The sequence below is a fragment of the Lipotes vexillifer genome, unplaced genomic scaffold (assembly GCF_000442215.2).
Source record: "Lipotes vexillifer unplaced genomic scaffold, Lipotes_vexillifer_v1.1 scaffold376, whole genome shotgun sequence".
NCBI classification, from domain to species: Eukaryota; Metazoa; Chordata; class Mammalia; order Artiodactyla; family Lipotidae; genus Lipotes; species Lipotes vexillifer.
This window is the reverse complement of record NW_006785037.1, coordinates 421,267-437,950: the sequence shown is the minus strand read 5'-3', so window position 1 is coordinate 437,950 and position 16,684 is coordinate 421,267. Positions and strand designations below refer to the sequence as shown.

Here is a 16,684-nt window from a genome sequence, read left to right as displayed (position 1 = left end):
AAAAAAAAAAAAAAAAAAAAAAAAAAAAAAGAAACCCGAACCTTGAGTGGTGTAAACCACACCTCCATCCCATATTACCATTGGCCTGGGCTTTACTGGCCCACTCGGAGACATCATCCTGAGCCCGTCCATCTGTTAACACGATGGCCACTCTGGGCACCCGTGCGGAGAGCGGCCTGGCCCCTTCTACTTGGGTAAAACTTCTCTCAAACATGTGTTTCAGAGCCAGTCCGGTCATAGAGCCCTTGCCCATGTATTTCATGTGGGCCACAGCTTTTTTCATGTCTTTGGCCGAGCTGAAGTTTCTCAGGGTAAACTCTGTGCGGACCTGCGTGGAATACTGGAGCAGCCCCACTCGAGCGGCTTTTGGGGAAATTGCCAAGGAATCTATAATTCCAGTGACAAACTGCTTCACAATCTCAAAATTCTCTTCTCCGAGGCTCTTGGATCCATCGATCACAAAGACCAGGTCAACTGGGCCTTCAGTGCATCCTACAGGAATGAAAGGAAAGTTGAGCTAGTTAAATGATAAAAATCACTTATGCACAAGAGGAGAAAACTGTGCTTCCACTGGAGGCATAACCACTTGGGAGAGCCACCTTTATTCTTTACATAATACAAAGGACAGACAGAAAGTGTAGGGAGAGTAACGAGCAACAATAATGCTCAGAATTGCCTTTATATGCGGCTTGTCAAATTGTTAAAAAGTAGTATTTTCCACAAGCAAAACCACACAGCAGATGTACAAATTGGAAACCAGGTCCATACTGTACCTTGGGTCACCGGCAGCCAGGTCTGGGAGGGACTGTGTGTACAGTACTCTGAAGGGTCTGACAGCACCCAAAAGAGTCCAATAACTTTACTCCAGGCGGGTGATATCACCCCGGTGCTGGCATCTGACAGACAACGGACTTGGAAAGTCTTCCAGTTCAGCTCGGCCATCACCTCTTCCAGGGAGATTTCCTAGTAACCCAGCTTGTCTTAGTTACTCTCTGTGTAGCCCTAACACTACTAATTTAGTGGACAAAAAATTGTTTATTGAGCACCTGCTTTGTGTAAGGCAGTCAGTGCAGTAGGATGGCAACAGTGACCAAAGCAAAATCCCTGACACCACGTTGCTTATAGTCCAGTGTACTCTGTGCAGTGTTCCACACTGTACAACAGCTAGTTAATTATGTGTCAGCTTCCGCCTCTAGTCTGCCAGTTCCTCCGCAGCAGGAGTCATTTCTCATTAATTTCTGTACCTCCAATACCTGGCACACAATAGTTGTTAAATAAATGCTTGTTGACAGAATAAACGAAGGAGGTGGTGTCCATTGGGTAGCACACCCGTAAGTATCCTATTGACTTTTTTTTTTTTTTTTTTTTTTTTTTTTCTGGCTGAGCCACACAGCCTGTGGGATCCTAGCTCCCCAACCAGGGACCGAATCTGGGCCCTCGGCGAACCTGGGCCCTCGGCAGTGAAAGCACGGAGTCGCAACCACTGGACCGCCAGGGAATTCCCCCCCATTGACCTTTTAAAGTTTTAAAATGAATTATCACTGTGAATTCTTTATCTATATGGAAGTTTTCCAGGCAACTCAGATGGGTGACAGTAAAAGCTTTATGCAAATACGTAAGCAAACTGGGTGTGGAAAGATTTTTTTGTTATTTAGGGCTGCGTAAGAAAAATTTACAGATCCCAAATGAATGATCTCATTTCAAACAGTCTACAGTATGCAATATACATTCTCTTTTACATATCAAGCAGCCGTCTAATATTTGAAAATGAAGCACAGCAATATTAGGAAGTAAAGACACACATGCAAAAGTATTTCTATTCCTGGCCTTAACTAACATGCTAATGTAATTGTGTGTGTGTGTGTGTGTGTGTGTGTGTGTTGTAAGAGTTGGGTTCCTCTCTTTCTTCATTAAGTGCTTATCCTCTTTACCCAACCTATTGATCTGTTATTAATGAAAGAGGAAAAGGCCAATTCAGAGCTTCATTTACATTCATAGCCTGAATCTCAAGGAGTGCGCACGTGACTCTCCAGCAGATTTCAGAAACAGTGAAATAATTTTCCAGCAGTGAATCTGTTTTCTCTTCTTCCCCATATACTCTTTTCTTACAGAATGAAACCAACACCTGCAGCCTCCACGCATAGAGGGGTGTAGAAGGCTTCGCCAGGAAACAAGAATCCTAGGTCGAGTGGAAGAGCATCAGGGTGAGAGGTGCCAGACTCTCACTTTTAGATCCAGGGAGAATGACAGTCCCTCTTGCTGGCTACTTGTTTGCAGGAAGGTCACTCAGCTTTCCTTGGATGTTTTCTTTTGGTAGTTAAGTCAATGAGACTGGAACGGAGCAGTGTTTTGCTTTCTGAACTTAATTTCCACAGAGTTCCAGAATTTCAGGGTTGGACAAGACCTTTAAAAGCCACTGGTCCAGCCACCCCTGTTGCTCACATCTTTACTGCATTCTTACCCAGTAGCCATTCATTCAGCCTGGACCTGAACACCTCTCCTGATGAGGAACTCATCACTTCACCACTGAAGCCAGCTCTGTAGACAGCCACCACTGTAGACAGCTCTGCTGTTGATGATTACATTTGTAGCTATCATTTGTCGAGCAATTGGAATGTGCCAGCACTGGGCTAAACACCTTTAAATACATGATATCATGTATTCCTCATGACGATTCTGTGAGGTGTTATCGTCATATTATATGAAGAAACTGAGACTCAAATAATTTCTCCAAGGTCACACAAATGTATGAATAGGGCGTTCAAATCCAGGTCTGTCGAAGCTCATGATCTTAACTAATTAATCACACAGCTTCTCTGAGACAAAGTGTCTTTGTCCTCATACTCAGCTGTAGCTTCTCCCCAATGTCCTTTCTTTCGCTGGGGTTTGGGGGGGCAGTGTCATATAAATAATGGGTGAGGAGATTGTCAGTTTGGTATTTGAAAGGTACCTCAAGTCTTTTTTTCTACATAGATCTTCCTTTATTTTTCACTTGACATCATATTGAACTTCCCCACCATGATGCTTTCTAAATCTTGTCTCTATCCTTTTTCTTTATTTTTTTTCTAAAAAAAATATTACATGCACATGGAACAAAGTTCAAACACTACAAAGGGTATCTATATCTATATATCTCCATCTCTATCTACCTATATAGCTATATCTATATTGAGAGAGAGAGAATATAGGTTAGAGAGACACTTTTGCAAAGTACATCAATGGTAACATACTATAAAAACCATTCAGCACCATGCTTTTTTCACGTAAAATATCTTGGGGATGCATCTAGAGCTGCTTCATTCCTTTTAACAGCTGTATAGTATTCTATTGTATAGATGTACCATAATTTATTTAATCAGTATCTTATGGATAGACATTTACCTTATTTCCCATTTTTGCTACTGCAAATAACACTGCACAAAATATCCCTTTAAATATGGCTATGTGTTCTTATGTGATAAGAACACATGCACTTATCTGTGGGATAAACTCCTAGAACTGGAACTGCCTTTAAAATATCGCCAAATTGCCCTCCTAAAAGTTGTACCAATTCAGACGCCTAGTGATAAATTTACAACTGCCTATTACAACATACCATTGCTGGAGACTTCCCTGGTGGTCCAGTGGCTAAAGTCTCCACGCTCCCAATGCAGGGGCCTGAGTTTGATACCTGGTCAGGGAACTAGATCCCACATGCCGCAACTAAGAGTTCACGTGCCACAACTAAGTGTTCGTGTGCCGCAACTAAAAGATCCCACACGTGGCAATGAAGATCCTGCATGCTGCAACTAAGACCCAGTGCAGCCAAAAAAACCCAAAACTATATATATATATATATATATATATATATATATATACACATATATATACATATACACACACACACACACACACACACACACACACACACACACCATTGCCAATATAAGGAATCATCAGACTTTTTGAACTCTGATAACAGGTAGAAAAATGTATGGTAGCTTTAATCTCTCACTGTACATTTTCCCTTTTTTTTCTTTTATGGCTTCTATGTTTCATGTCATATTTAGAAAGTTCTTCTCTACTCTGAGATGATAAAATAACTCAAGATTTTTTCTGCTACTTTAGAGGTATTATTTTTTAAGTTTAAAAGCACAAGTCTTACCTCCCTCATTCCAGATATTCTTATTCAGCTAGGATCATTCTAGCCTCTTAGCTGATAGTGAACTTACTGTCAACTAAAACCAGAAGTTTTTTCATAGGTGCAGTTAAGCTCTCTCTTCCCCATTCTGTATCTATGCATACACATTTATATCTATGGTAGAAGCAGAGGTGAGGGATTTATTTCCTGCAAATACTCCAAAAAGCAATTGCTCCCAAACCAAATTAAGGCAAAAGAACCAAGTTGAGATCACTTACTTTTGCACCGTCTTCCATCCTCAGCTAGAATAAATCCCTTTGAGCATTTGCAAATGTAAGAACTGCCACGATTAACACAAATGTGTTCACAGCCATGGTGGGTTGATTTGCAGACATCCTTCCCTGAGGGTAATGAAGGAAGTTAAGCAACCTCATCAATGTAGAAATGAGCTGGATTCAACAGTCATGTCAGGACAGATCATAGAAATAATCCATTAAAAAAAATCTCTATTCAAACTTCCTCTATAACATCCCCCTTTTCAGTCTAATACTCAGGATAGGGCATGGTAAAGGAAACCTCTCAGAAAGCTCTAGTTCCCATGAAACTGAATGGTAAGATGGGTGATCAGGTGTCCTGGATTTATTGTTAATTTTTAGAATTGTTCGATGTGCTTTGAGTTTTGATTTTCCCAAGCTACTGATTTTTCCCCATAGACATCCCAAACGCTTCAGTTTTAATTGTCTGATGAACATTTCTCATGTGTGAGATACTTTAAACTCTCCAGAGTAGTTACAGCCTTTTAATCTTCACAACATCCTGTGGAAAGGGGAGGGCAGGGATAATTATACCCAAGGTATAAATGAAGAAACGAAGTTTCACAGAGTTGCCCAAGGTCATACAACCAGTTGATGACACAGCTGAAGCAGGATGTGTCCTGAGTAGTCCTCCTCCATGGCATGAAAGCCTTTGGTTCTCTGGTTCTTTTCTGTCATTAGCTCACTAAAAGGAGAAGCTTCCTACAAAATTGGAATCAGTGACTACAGATCCCTCTGGAAGTGGGAATGGTGGGATTTGATTTAGCAAATCAAATTTCACAGGAAGAAGTTGTGCCTTGTGTACAGTTTTGTACAAATAGCTCAACTCATTGAGCAAAAAAATATGTTGAATGAAGAAATGATGCACATGTGTGCCCATGCTTACAGAAGGAGAAGCATGAACAAATGGCTCAGGCAGACATAATGGGCAGAACTGCAGCCATGGGCTCCGTAGAAGGACACCCCCTTGTGAAGGCAAAACATAGGCTAGTGTAGGGAGCCCTGCAGAGTCAGGCCACGGACCCACGGGCATCCCAGGAATCGGTTTTTCAGACAGAACTTCTCACTAACAGTAGAAGCCCCTCTTCCTGGCAGAAGAATGAGGAATGAGTTCTCCCCAACCCCACTAAGGTTGACCTGTGGAGGGCCCCAGTTATTTCGGGTATCCATGAGGATATTCCCCCAAATCAACCTCAGCAGCAAGTGAATTTTTTTTTTAAACTGAAAAAAAGAACATTCTGCCCACCGGAGCAGAGTATCACAAAAGCAAGTAGACAGTGTCAAGATCACCCAAAGTAGGGATTGACAGCTCAGAATCTCACAGTGGAGGAAAAAGCCCCACCTGTTCTTGTCTACTGCCCACCTCACTGAGCTCAGCCAACCCTGTCTCTTCTGTTGGGGGCTGTGATGGTTAACTTGATGTGTCACCTTGTCTAGGCTATGGTGCCCAGTTGTTGCATCAAACACCAGTCTAGATGTTGCTGTGAAGGTATTTTTTTTAGATGAGATTAACATTTAAATCAGGAGACTCTGAGTAAAGCCGATTATCCTCCATATTGTGGGTGGGCCTTATCTTGAAGACCTTTAGAGAAAAAAAAGACTGAATTCCCCAAAAGGAAGAGGGAATTCTGTTTCCAGACTGCCTTTGGATTACAGCTGCAACATTGGTTCTTCCCTGGGTCTCCAGCCTGCCCTACAGATTCCCTGTCTATTTATTGATCTATACGCGCGTGCGCGCGCGCGCGCGCACGCGCACACACACACACACACACACACACACACATATTTTATTGGTTCTCTGGAGAACCCTGACCAATATACCTTCTAAGTAAACTCTCAGAATCTGTTTTGAGTGACCTACAGAAGCAAATGATAGAATGGATAAACGAGACTCACAGAAAATCCTTTCGGCCCTTCTCGCACCTTCTGCCCTTACTTATAAGGTTTTCCAAGAAGAAATATAACTTGGGAGTTATATTAACTTCTTGGAAAATATAACTTCTTGGAAAATATAACTGTTCTTTGATCCTTACAGAGATTGCTGGCAGAGATTCTAATCCCATCCAGTGACTAGCCAGGCACCGTGCTAGGCTCTGGGCATCCACACAACTCTTGTGGAAAGGGCCTATAGCTGGGAGAAAGTGAAAAGCAGCGAAAAGCCTGACAACTCAGGATCTTGACTGAGAAATTCTTGAAGAACTAAGGGTCTATTGTACTGATCACTAGCACAACAGTTTCAGAGCACCCAAGGCAGGAACTTACAATAGTGACACTGATTATAAAGGAAGAGTTTCAATGCTTAATGAAGTTCTCCAACTGTCCAAGACCCACAGATGGAAAAGTCCACCTCTACCTTGAAGCCACTTACTTCTGCAGTGTTTCCCGTCCTCAGCGAGTCGGAATCCCTCCAAGCACTTGCAGATGTACGACTCATCACTGTTCACACAAATGTGTTCACAGCCGTGGTCTACTGCTTGGCAGACATCTTTCCCTGTGGATAGCAGAGCAAGTTAAATGTTACCAACATCAATTTTCCCTGGGCTTCACCTGGGAATTTCCATCCATCTCAGCCACTGGACTCCAGGGCCACCTGAGCTCAGTGATCCGTGGGGAGGAAGGTAAAACTGAGGATGAACTTCAGGGGCTCTAATCCGGGCTCTCACTCTCCCAACTTCCTCACCATCACCGCCACCGTCATTCGCCAGCACCTACTTCAGTGTCTCATAAATATGCAATCCGTCATCAGCCTTCTGCAGATGCAGTTTGTGATATCAGAAAGGAAACACTGTTGGTATGATTACTTAGGAGATTAAACCTCAATTTAGATTAGTGGCACTGAAATCTAATTTTGGCTTTCTCCTTGATATACGACTTTGGAGAATGACTTAACCTTACCTTTCCTTTCTGAAAAATGAGAAAAATACTTTCAGTTACCCATCTTTTCTTCAAATGTGAAATATGAGTTGTTCTTTGTAAAGTACTTTTGAGAAGCTTGAGAAGACGACGACTGACAGGGGTGGGAATCATTTGCTCAGGGTTACACACTCCCCTTTGACTATATAGAGACGTGTCTTGGCTCCATCTAAGAGGCCTTGCTTTCTGAGACGTAGAATGGCCTCATCATAAGGTGGTCTCTAAGAGGGATTTGTGCCACCAGAAACAACAACAACAATACTATTAAAGATAAAGAAACAGAGCCTCAGAGAAGTTAAGCAACTTGCCCAGCTAATAAATGGCAGAGCTAGAAGCTGATAGAATACTGGATTTCAGACTGTACATCTTTCCAGTAGAGCACACTGCCAACCTGTCGTTTCTTTCCACAGGGCATAAATGAACATCTTCGGTTGTAGCTCTGGCACTGACTTTTTTCATTTGTCCATTTGTTTGTTTTCTTTTTAATAGACTTTATTATTTAGGACAGTTTTAGATCTACAGAAAAATTGAAGATAGTACAGAGAGGTCCTATAAACCCCATACCCAGTTTCCACTATTATTAACATATTATACTAGTGTGACACGTTTGTTACAATTAATGGACCATTACTGATACAGTAATATCAACTAAAGTCCATAGCTTATTTATATTTCCTTAGTTTTTAAGCCAAAGTCATTTTTTTTCTGATCCAGGATCCCATATTACATTTAGTGGTCTTGTGGCATTGGTTTTTGAGAGTAACTGATACACAGAGATCAGGACGGTGGACTTCATGCAGAGGTCAGATACAGTAATGTGAGCCCACTCCAATAAAAACTTACTTCTGCAGGTTTTCCTGTCTTCACGGAGTATATACCCTTCAAAGCACTGGCACACAAAAGAGCCTCCACTGCTTACACACGAATGTTCACAACCATGGTTCCCCAAAGCACAAGAGTCCAATTCTGACAATCCAATTGGAATTAGAGAAAAAGAAAATGATTCATACATTAGTTACTTATTCAATCTTATAAGACATTTCAGACATCTTAAATGAAAGCAGTACTTTATCCCACAGGGCACCTTTCAAAATAGAAAGCATGTCTATGAGCAAAAATTCTTAATATATAAAGAGCACATAAAATAAAACAATATGATCATCTCCATAGGAAAAATGAACAAAAGACATGGAAAGAAAAGTCACGAGAGATAAAAATGGCCTATAAATATTAGAAAATAAGTTCCACATCATTGATTATCATGTAACTGTAATGTCAGCTTATCTACATATCTGCTTATGTATGCATGTATGTGTCCTACTTTGGTCATCCATCCATCCAGTCATTCATTCATTTGTTCACCGAGTTGTGGAATATTTCATGAGTCCCTTCTCTCTGAGTCAGGTACTCTTCTAGGGTCTGGGGATGTAACAATGAATAAAACCAAGTTTCTGCTTTTGTGAAGTTTACATTTGGTGGCAAGGGTGGGAGGAAAGAGGGGGCAAGACAAACAACAGACAAACAAATATATATGTTAGATGGGGAAGGGGCTATGGGGAAAAGCAGGAAAAGGGGGATGGAGAGTGCCCGCTGGTTTGGGGCATAGGGAGGGCTTGTTATTTTACATGCTGCAGTCAGAGAAGGTGACGCCGAGCAGAGCCCTGAAGAGAGATGAGTGAATACGTAGTGTTTGGAAAGAACAGCACCCAAGCAGAACAGCATCTGCAAATGGCAGTGGTAGGAGTAGGTGTGGCACGTTTCAGGAAAGGTAAGGAGACCAGGGGGCCAGGCAAGTGATAAGCCGGAATAGACCACGTGGGAGTCACACGCAGTGGTTGCATCTAAGTAAGAAGGGGTCACTGGATGGTTTTGAGCAGTGGAGAGACATGAACTGACTTTATTTTTAAAGGACTACTGTGCACAGAATGGGGCACAGGTGAGGCTGGAGCACGGAGAGCTGGAAGAAACCCAGTGCACTGATCCTGGTGAGAGGGGTCAGACTGTGCCTGTACTTTGGAGGTAGAGCCTACAAGCTTTGCTGATGGGTTGATATAGAGTTTATCTTCATATGGATATGACAGAAGAGTCACAGGTGACTCTGAGGTTACAGGACTGAGCAACTGCAGAATGGCATTGCCGTCCACATGGCTGGGGCAGCTTCTGCGGGAGCAGGTTTGTGAACCTGTGAAAACCAGGCTGATATTTAAAAAACCCATTACTGAGGATAGGTGGGAAGTGATTTTTTATAAGAACCAGACATAATTCTGAGAGTCAACGCTATCATTTCAGATCGAGGAGAATTTCTACAATGGATATGACTTGAGGTTACTAAATAAATGCTCCGAAGTGCATAATCACTTTTACAGTCAGGCACAGACCATACGCTTTTTTCTGAGACACTTTTGCAGTATTTGTTTTGGAAGGGAGTCCTGAGAACCACCCTATGCGTTAATTAAAGCAGCTGTTGTTGTTCTCATTTACCAGCTAGGGAAACTACGGTTTGGGAAGATTAATGGCTTGCCAATATCAAATGCTAACAAGTGATAGCACCAGATTCAACATGTAATCTTCTGAAAATAAATCCCTAGCTAAATAAATGTTTTCCATAGCTACACTGCGTTGCTATATTCTAAAGTAAGCTTCCAAACGTGAAGGGAATTGTGCTTGTCTTTGTTTGGGCAGACGCGCTGCCAAAATCATTGTACAATAGGAAGGCATTGTATCAACTAACATTATAACTGCAGAGGAAAGTCAAAGCAGAGCTGTCCCTTCCTCTTTGCTCTGAACATGACTTACTTCTCTGGGCACAATCTAGACTCATTATTAATGCAGAACATCACCCGATGGCTTGGGGTAATCCCTCACATAGTGTTGAGTGGAAATGCAGTTGAGTGATCCGTAATACAGACAGCTGGCTGGCTGTGGCGGCGAGCACTTTTTTCCTCACCATGAATTTATATTAAGACGATTCCATTTTCCAATGCAATAAAATAGCTATACATAACTCTTTCAGTCCAGTCTTGCCAAGCCAGACAGACACCCCTGAGCATACCCCATTTTTTTTTTAATAAAATTATTTAGTTATTTATACTTTTGGCTGCATTGGGTCTTCGTTGCTGCACGCGGGCTTCTCTTGCTGTGGAGCACAGGCTCTAGGTGCACGACTTCAGCAGTTGTGGCTCGTGGGCTCTAGAGTGCAGGCTCAGTAGTTGTGGCGCACGGGCTTAGTTGCTCTGCGGCATGTGGAATCTTCCCGGACCAGGGCTCGAACCCGTGTCCCCTGCATTGGCAGGCGGATTCTTAACCGCTGCGCCACCACGGAAGCCCACACCCCTTGTTTCTCGAGCTTCCCCCATGCCCTGTCCTGTCCCCGTAGCTCCATCTCAGGCTGCAATTTTGAAGAGTAATTGTCTCGGTGCAGGGACCCTGAAAGGTCATCGGCCCCCAGCTTCTCCCACGCCGAGCCATGGTGGTCTGAGCCTGTACGAGGCAGAGTGGCACTGCTATCCTTTATCAGCACCCTGCTGAGCCTAAAGCCCCTGTTCTCAGGGGGCGTATCCACTCTTGGCTAGACTATCCCAGGAGCTCCCAGCCCAGCTTCTGAGCTCTCCTGGGCTTTTGTACTAATAGCTGTCTGGAAATTTTGTTGTGTGCATGCTTTAAAAGCATGTAGAGAGTTTGGGTTTTTAACCTTTCCCCTCCTCACCCCCTTAGAGCATGTGATCAAGAGACAGGAGAGCTGCGGTTCTCAGCCTCTGGTGAGCATCAGTCACTTGCAGAGATTATTTTAAAGGCAAAACAGGCCCATCGTTCAAAATTCAAACATATTAAGGGCAGACTTCCCCTATGGAGGGATATCTGGCAATATCTACCCAAAGTGCAAAATGTACCTTTGACCTGGCAACTTCACTTCTGGAATTCTCTCCTGCAGATACCCTGGCACATATGAAGTGTATCAATAATTTGATATACTTTTTTAAAAAAATTTATTTACTTTATATATTTATTTTGGGCCGCATTGGTTCTTCGTTGCTGCATGCGGGGCTAGTTGCGGTGAGCAGGGGCTGCTCTTCGTTGAGGTGCGCGGGCTTCTCATTGCGGTGGCTTCTCTTGTTGCGGAGCACAGGCTCTAGGCGCACAGGCTTCAGTAGCTGTGGCTCACGGGCTCAGTAGTTGTGGCTCACGGGCTCTAGAGCACAGGCTCAGTAGTTGTGGCACACGGGCTTAGTTGCCCCGCAGCATGTGGGATCTTCCCAGACCAGGGCTCGAACCTGTGTCCGCTGCATTGGCAGGCCAATTCTTAACCACTGCGCCACCAGGGAAGCCCCTGGTATACTTTCAAGTTATTCACGGCAGCATTGTTTGTAATAACGAAAAGTGGGAAACAAGCCAAGTGTCCACGACTACTCAGGAGACAAGCTGAATAAATATTCTGTACAATGAGACACGAAGCAGCTGTAAAAAGAATGAGGCAGTCTCTACGTTAATGATTTGAAGAAGTCTCCAATAAGTATCATTGAATGAAGAAAAAAAAGGCATAGAATAGGGTATACAGTGCACCACTTTGTGTGTGTGTGTGTGTGTGTGTAAGGAAAGGGGAAAAAATATAAACAGATATTTGTATTGGCCTTTATTCACACAAAGAAACACGGAGGATAAATAATACACAAATAAAAATGGAATATTAGCTATCTGTTGCTATGAAACAAGTTATACCAAAACTTAGCAGCTGAAAGCAACATGTATTATCTCACACGGTTTCTGAGGTTGTGGAATCCAGGAGTGGCTCAGCTGGGAGGTTCTGGCTCAGAGTATCTCAAGAAGCTGCAGTCGAGCTGTCCCCTGGGGCTGCATTGATCTCAAGGCTCGACTGGAGCTGGAGGATCTGCTTCTGACCTCACTCATGTATTCCCTGGCCTCAGTTCCTCCCTGGTTGTTGGCTGAAGGCTTCAGCTCCTCACCGTATGGGCCTCTCCACAGGGTTGCTCCCGACATGGCTTCCCCCAGAGTGAGTGATTCAAGAAGTGAGAGAGAGCTCCCAAGAGAGCAGCCACAGTGTCTCCGATAACATAACTGGAGAAGTGACGTCCTTGTTATTTCCATATGCTATTGGTCACACAGACCAACAATGAAGGAGGGACTACACGTGTGTGAATTCAGGAGATGGGGATTGCTGGGGGCTGCCCTGGAGGCTGCCCACCACCCGTTCCTGATGGAAAGTGGAGGTAGGGGATGGGTGGAAGGGCAAGAGTAGGAGCCAAACTTCTTAATGTACGTCTTTTCGTATTGTTCTGATTTTTAAACCATGTAGAAACCTTTTACCTATTCTAAAAATAGAATAAACTTTAAACAAAAATAATTACAAAAGTATTCCTCTTGCTCACCTTTGACACACTACAGCATTATTTTTAAAGGCTGCACCATGATTCATTTAACCAGTTTCTTTTCTTTTTTTTTATAAATTTATTTATTTGGCTGTGTTGGGTCTTGGTTGCTGCGCGCAGGCTTTGTCTAGTTGTGGCGAGCGGGGGCTACTCTTCGTTGCGGTGCGCGGGCTTCTCATTGCGGTGGCTTCTCTTGTTGCGAAGCACAGACTCTAGGCGCATGGGCTCAGTAGTTGTGCACACAGACTTAGCTGCTCTGTGGCATGTGGGATCTTCCCGGACCAGGGATCAAACCTGTGTCCCCTGCATTGGCAGGGGGATTCTTAACCACTGTGCCACCAGGGAAGTCCCCTAACCAGTTTCTTATTGGAAGGGCATTTTAGGTGGTTCCTAGGCTTTGCTATTACAAACATTATTGCAATGGATATTCATGTGCCTGTAGTTTTGCGTACAACGTGAAAGCATGTCTGAAAGATAAACATCTAGAAGTGGAATTGCCTGCTTAAAGAGAATGAACATTTACAACTGGATACATATTTTCAAATTGTCCTCCAAGGAGGCTGCATCAATCACCGTAAGATAATCTCTATTTCTGGGGGTCCAGGGTGCCGCCTGGGCTTCTGGATGTTTTAAAAGCCCCACAGATGATTCCAGTAAACCACCAGGGGTGAGATGCTGGCACTGGACCCAGAACTTATGTTCAGAGACCTTCCTAAGTGTCCAGAAGATTCTGCACCTCCACCATCATGAACCACATGCTATCGTCTTTCTCTTGGGCTATTATTACATCGCCTACTAACGGGGTCTCCACAAACCTACTTCCGCCCCCTCCAGCCCATCCTCCCCGACTCAGCCCAAGTCCTCTTTCCAAAATGTGAATCTGCTCACATCACTCCCTCCCTCTGCCTGAGATCTTTTAATGCGTCCAAGAGTCTGGATAAGACACAGAATAGTCGGTGAGGTTCGCGGGACCTGCCCTGCTGCGTCATCTCATCCACGGTCCCCCAACTCTGAGTACTTTCTTTCGGAACCTCAGTACCAAGCCAGAAGCTCTCCCCGCACAGGGCTCTGCACAGCTGTTCCTCTGGCTCTCCTTTCTCCGCCACCTCCTCCAGATGTCTTCCCAGACCCCACAGGGCACTCTCCACAACTCCCCTCCCGGAGCCTGTGCAGCCCCCCCCTGCCAGGGTCCCGGGATCCAGGGACAACTTCCCCGGGAGAACACACGGCGCCTCAGGCTGGTGCAAAGTCACACTGGCCTCTGCTGCCACAGGCTCGCACCCCCCCCCGACCCCCCCCCCCCCCCCCGCATAGGGCCCAAAGTACCAGGCATCTGCCCCCTCTGGTAACATCACAGCTGTCACTGAACAGTTAGTTATGTGGTTGCTTTGGATCTGTGCCCACCTCCTCACTGGACTACGCTCCCGTGGGCTCTGACCTCCAGGGGACCACGGGCTGCATCTGCCCTCCTCTCTGTGGACCTAACTTAATGCTTGGCCCACAACAGGTCCTCAGCAAACGCCTGCTGAGTACAAGGAAACATTTCCTCAGTTTTCTACTCTGAAAACCGAGGGTAACTAGATCCACCGCCCAGGGGTTTTGTGCAGGTGTTTTAAATCAGAACCCATGCGGTGGGGATGCTGGCAGTCAGCTAGGCTCCCCTTTCTCTCCCACGTACCAGCCTTGCAGAACTCAATTCATATTTGTTCAGCAAAATGTCCAGTTTCTGCACATCAGGGACATTCCGGTCACTCATAATTAAAGAACTACACGTGGTAACTCCCCGACCACAGGCTCTAGCTGCCCTCCAGTCACCGAGTCTGGAAACCAGCTTGGAGTCAGCTTCTCCCCAGAGCCAAAGGTACTCCCACTAGGAAAGCACTTCAGTGGTTCCCTAACAGGCAAAGAGAGCCACCATCCCTGACTCACGATCATGGGGTGCCTTCAGCCTGGGGAGAATGGTGGGCACCCCGACGAGAATTCATTCATTCAGCAAGTGTTAACGGAGCACTTACTCTGCCAGGCTCTACCCTCATTCTCAGGCTGGAAGGGACCGTGGGGATGAACTCGTCTAACTATTCCTTTAGAGTCCAGGAAACTGATGGCCACAGAGAGGAAGTGACTTTCACAAGCCCCCTTACCCTGCAGAGATGATTAGTGTCAGCTGTGCTGGGGGCAGAGGCGTGATCAGATCACAAGTCTATCACCTCCATGTTCCCTGGTCCAGCTGCACATCCAGTGGTCATCCTAGCCTAGCGGGGTCAGCAGAGTCTGCTCAGATAGGCTGGTAGATTCTCAGAAGACAAACTAAAATGGTTTTCTCAAGGGAGGCTGGGTCTCTAAATAGTTTACTGTAACTCTAAATGTTGCAGGTGATTTGTCCCAGCGGCTTCTCCAGGCTCACCTCTCTCCAGTCTCCCTCTCACACTCAGCACTCAGTACTTAGTACTCAGTACTCAATGTTTAGTACTCAGTACTAAGTACACTCAGCTTCCTTCAGTTCACTCTCTGGACCCTGGGCTTGCACGTGCTATTTCCTATGCCTGGGAAGACTGCTCACCTCCGTTTTAGTCCTTTCGGGCTGCTACGACAAAATACCACAGACCAAGTGGCTTATAAACAATAGAAATGTATTGCTCACAGTTCTTGAAGCTGGAAGTCTGAGATCAGGGTACCTGCGTGGTTGGGTGAGAGCCCTCCTCTGGGTCACAGGCTTCCTGTATTCTCACATGGTGGAAGGGGCTGGAGAGCTCTGTGGGCACGAATCCCATTCATAAGGGCTCCACCCTCATGACCTAATCACCTCCCAAAGGCCCCACCTCCTAACACCATCACCTTGGGGGTTAGACTCTCAACATATGAATTTGGGGAGGACACAAACATTCAGTCCATAACACCCTCCATCTCTGGCTAGCTCCCTCCATCAATCTCTAGGTGTTGGATCAAACATCTCTTTCTCAGGAGACTTTCTCTAGACTAGGTGAGGGTCCCCCTGCCACACGCCCCTGTGACACCTCTTCTTCCCATATCATGGCTCTCTCATCACACAGAATGGATGATCCATCTTTAATATCCTTCCTCCCTGAGAAACTTTAAACACTGTCAGAGCAGAAACTGAACCTGCATCAACCCCAGGGATGCCCAGTGCCCAGCACAATATGACCAGCACAGAAATGCAGGTACATGGTAAATACTTGTGGAGACTGAGAATCAATGAACCAAGAGCTTAAGGAAGTACCTAGACTCAAATCCAGAGACGAGAGTGAGGACAGACTTCATTGGGAACCATCACTTAAGTGAAATGGATGAGAGGACTTAGGAGAAATCTCAGGGTGCAGGAAGAAAACATTTTCCCTCTAAAAGAAGGATCCTCTTTTTTTTACATGTAAGGAGGCAGGTCTACACATTAATCCCTCATCGTGAATGGGGTCTGCGATTTGTGATCAAGGTGAGCAGAAGTTTCAGGACATAGCACAGGTTTTTAGGGCCCGTGTCTAACAGTCCCACACACTGATACAGCCTGCGCTCCTCACATCTGGATTCCACATGCACGTGACTCATGGTGACTCATGCACGTCTGCGGTGCAGCAGTCATGGGGTGATGTGTTCTGAGGACTCGCACCTCTGTGGCGATGACAAACAGCAATTCTGTGTCTGGGGCTCCACGTAGGAGGTTATTAAAACCAACCCCAACCCCAGAGGGAGAAAGCCACAGTGGCCACCTGCCAAGAGGGTAACCAAGGCCAAGAGATAGAATTACACCATTTGCTGGCTTTTTAAAATAATAAAACTAGGAGCAGCCATTCGTTTGCTAACTGTGTAGGCTTTTTCTCAGAGAGACCAGAAGCAGCTGAAATGAGATGTACTTTTTTTTTTTTTTTTTTTTTTTTTAACATCTTTATTGGGGTATAATTGCTTTACAATGGTGTGTTAGTTTCTGCTTTATAACAGAG

At 44.8% G+C, this 16,684-nt stretch overlaps 1 protein-coding gene across 3 annotated transcripts in view; it reads right to left on the bottom strand.

The window, feature by feature from the left end:
• The window catches only part of MATN2 (matrilin 2), a 163,772-nt gene that overhangs the window by 7,525 nt on the left and 139,563 nt on the right, over positions 1-16,684 (bottom strand). For all 3 annotated transcript variants that reach the window (XM_007457154.1, XM_007457153.1, XM_007457155.1), the window contains 4 exons: positions 8,191-8,313; positions 6,803-6,925; positions 4,399-4,521; positions 79-492 (listed from right to left, as the gene is read on the bottom strand). In XM_007457154.1, the coding sequence (XP_007457216.1) occupies positions 79-492; positions 4,399-4,521; positions 6,803-6,925; positions 8,191-8,313 (783 nt within the window). The remainder of the gene's footprint in view (positions 1-78; positions 493-4,398; positions 4,522-6,802; positions 6,926-8,190; positions 8,314-16,684) is intronic.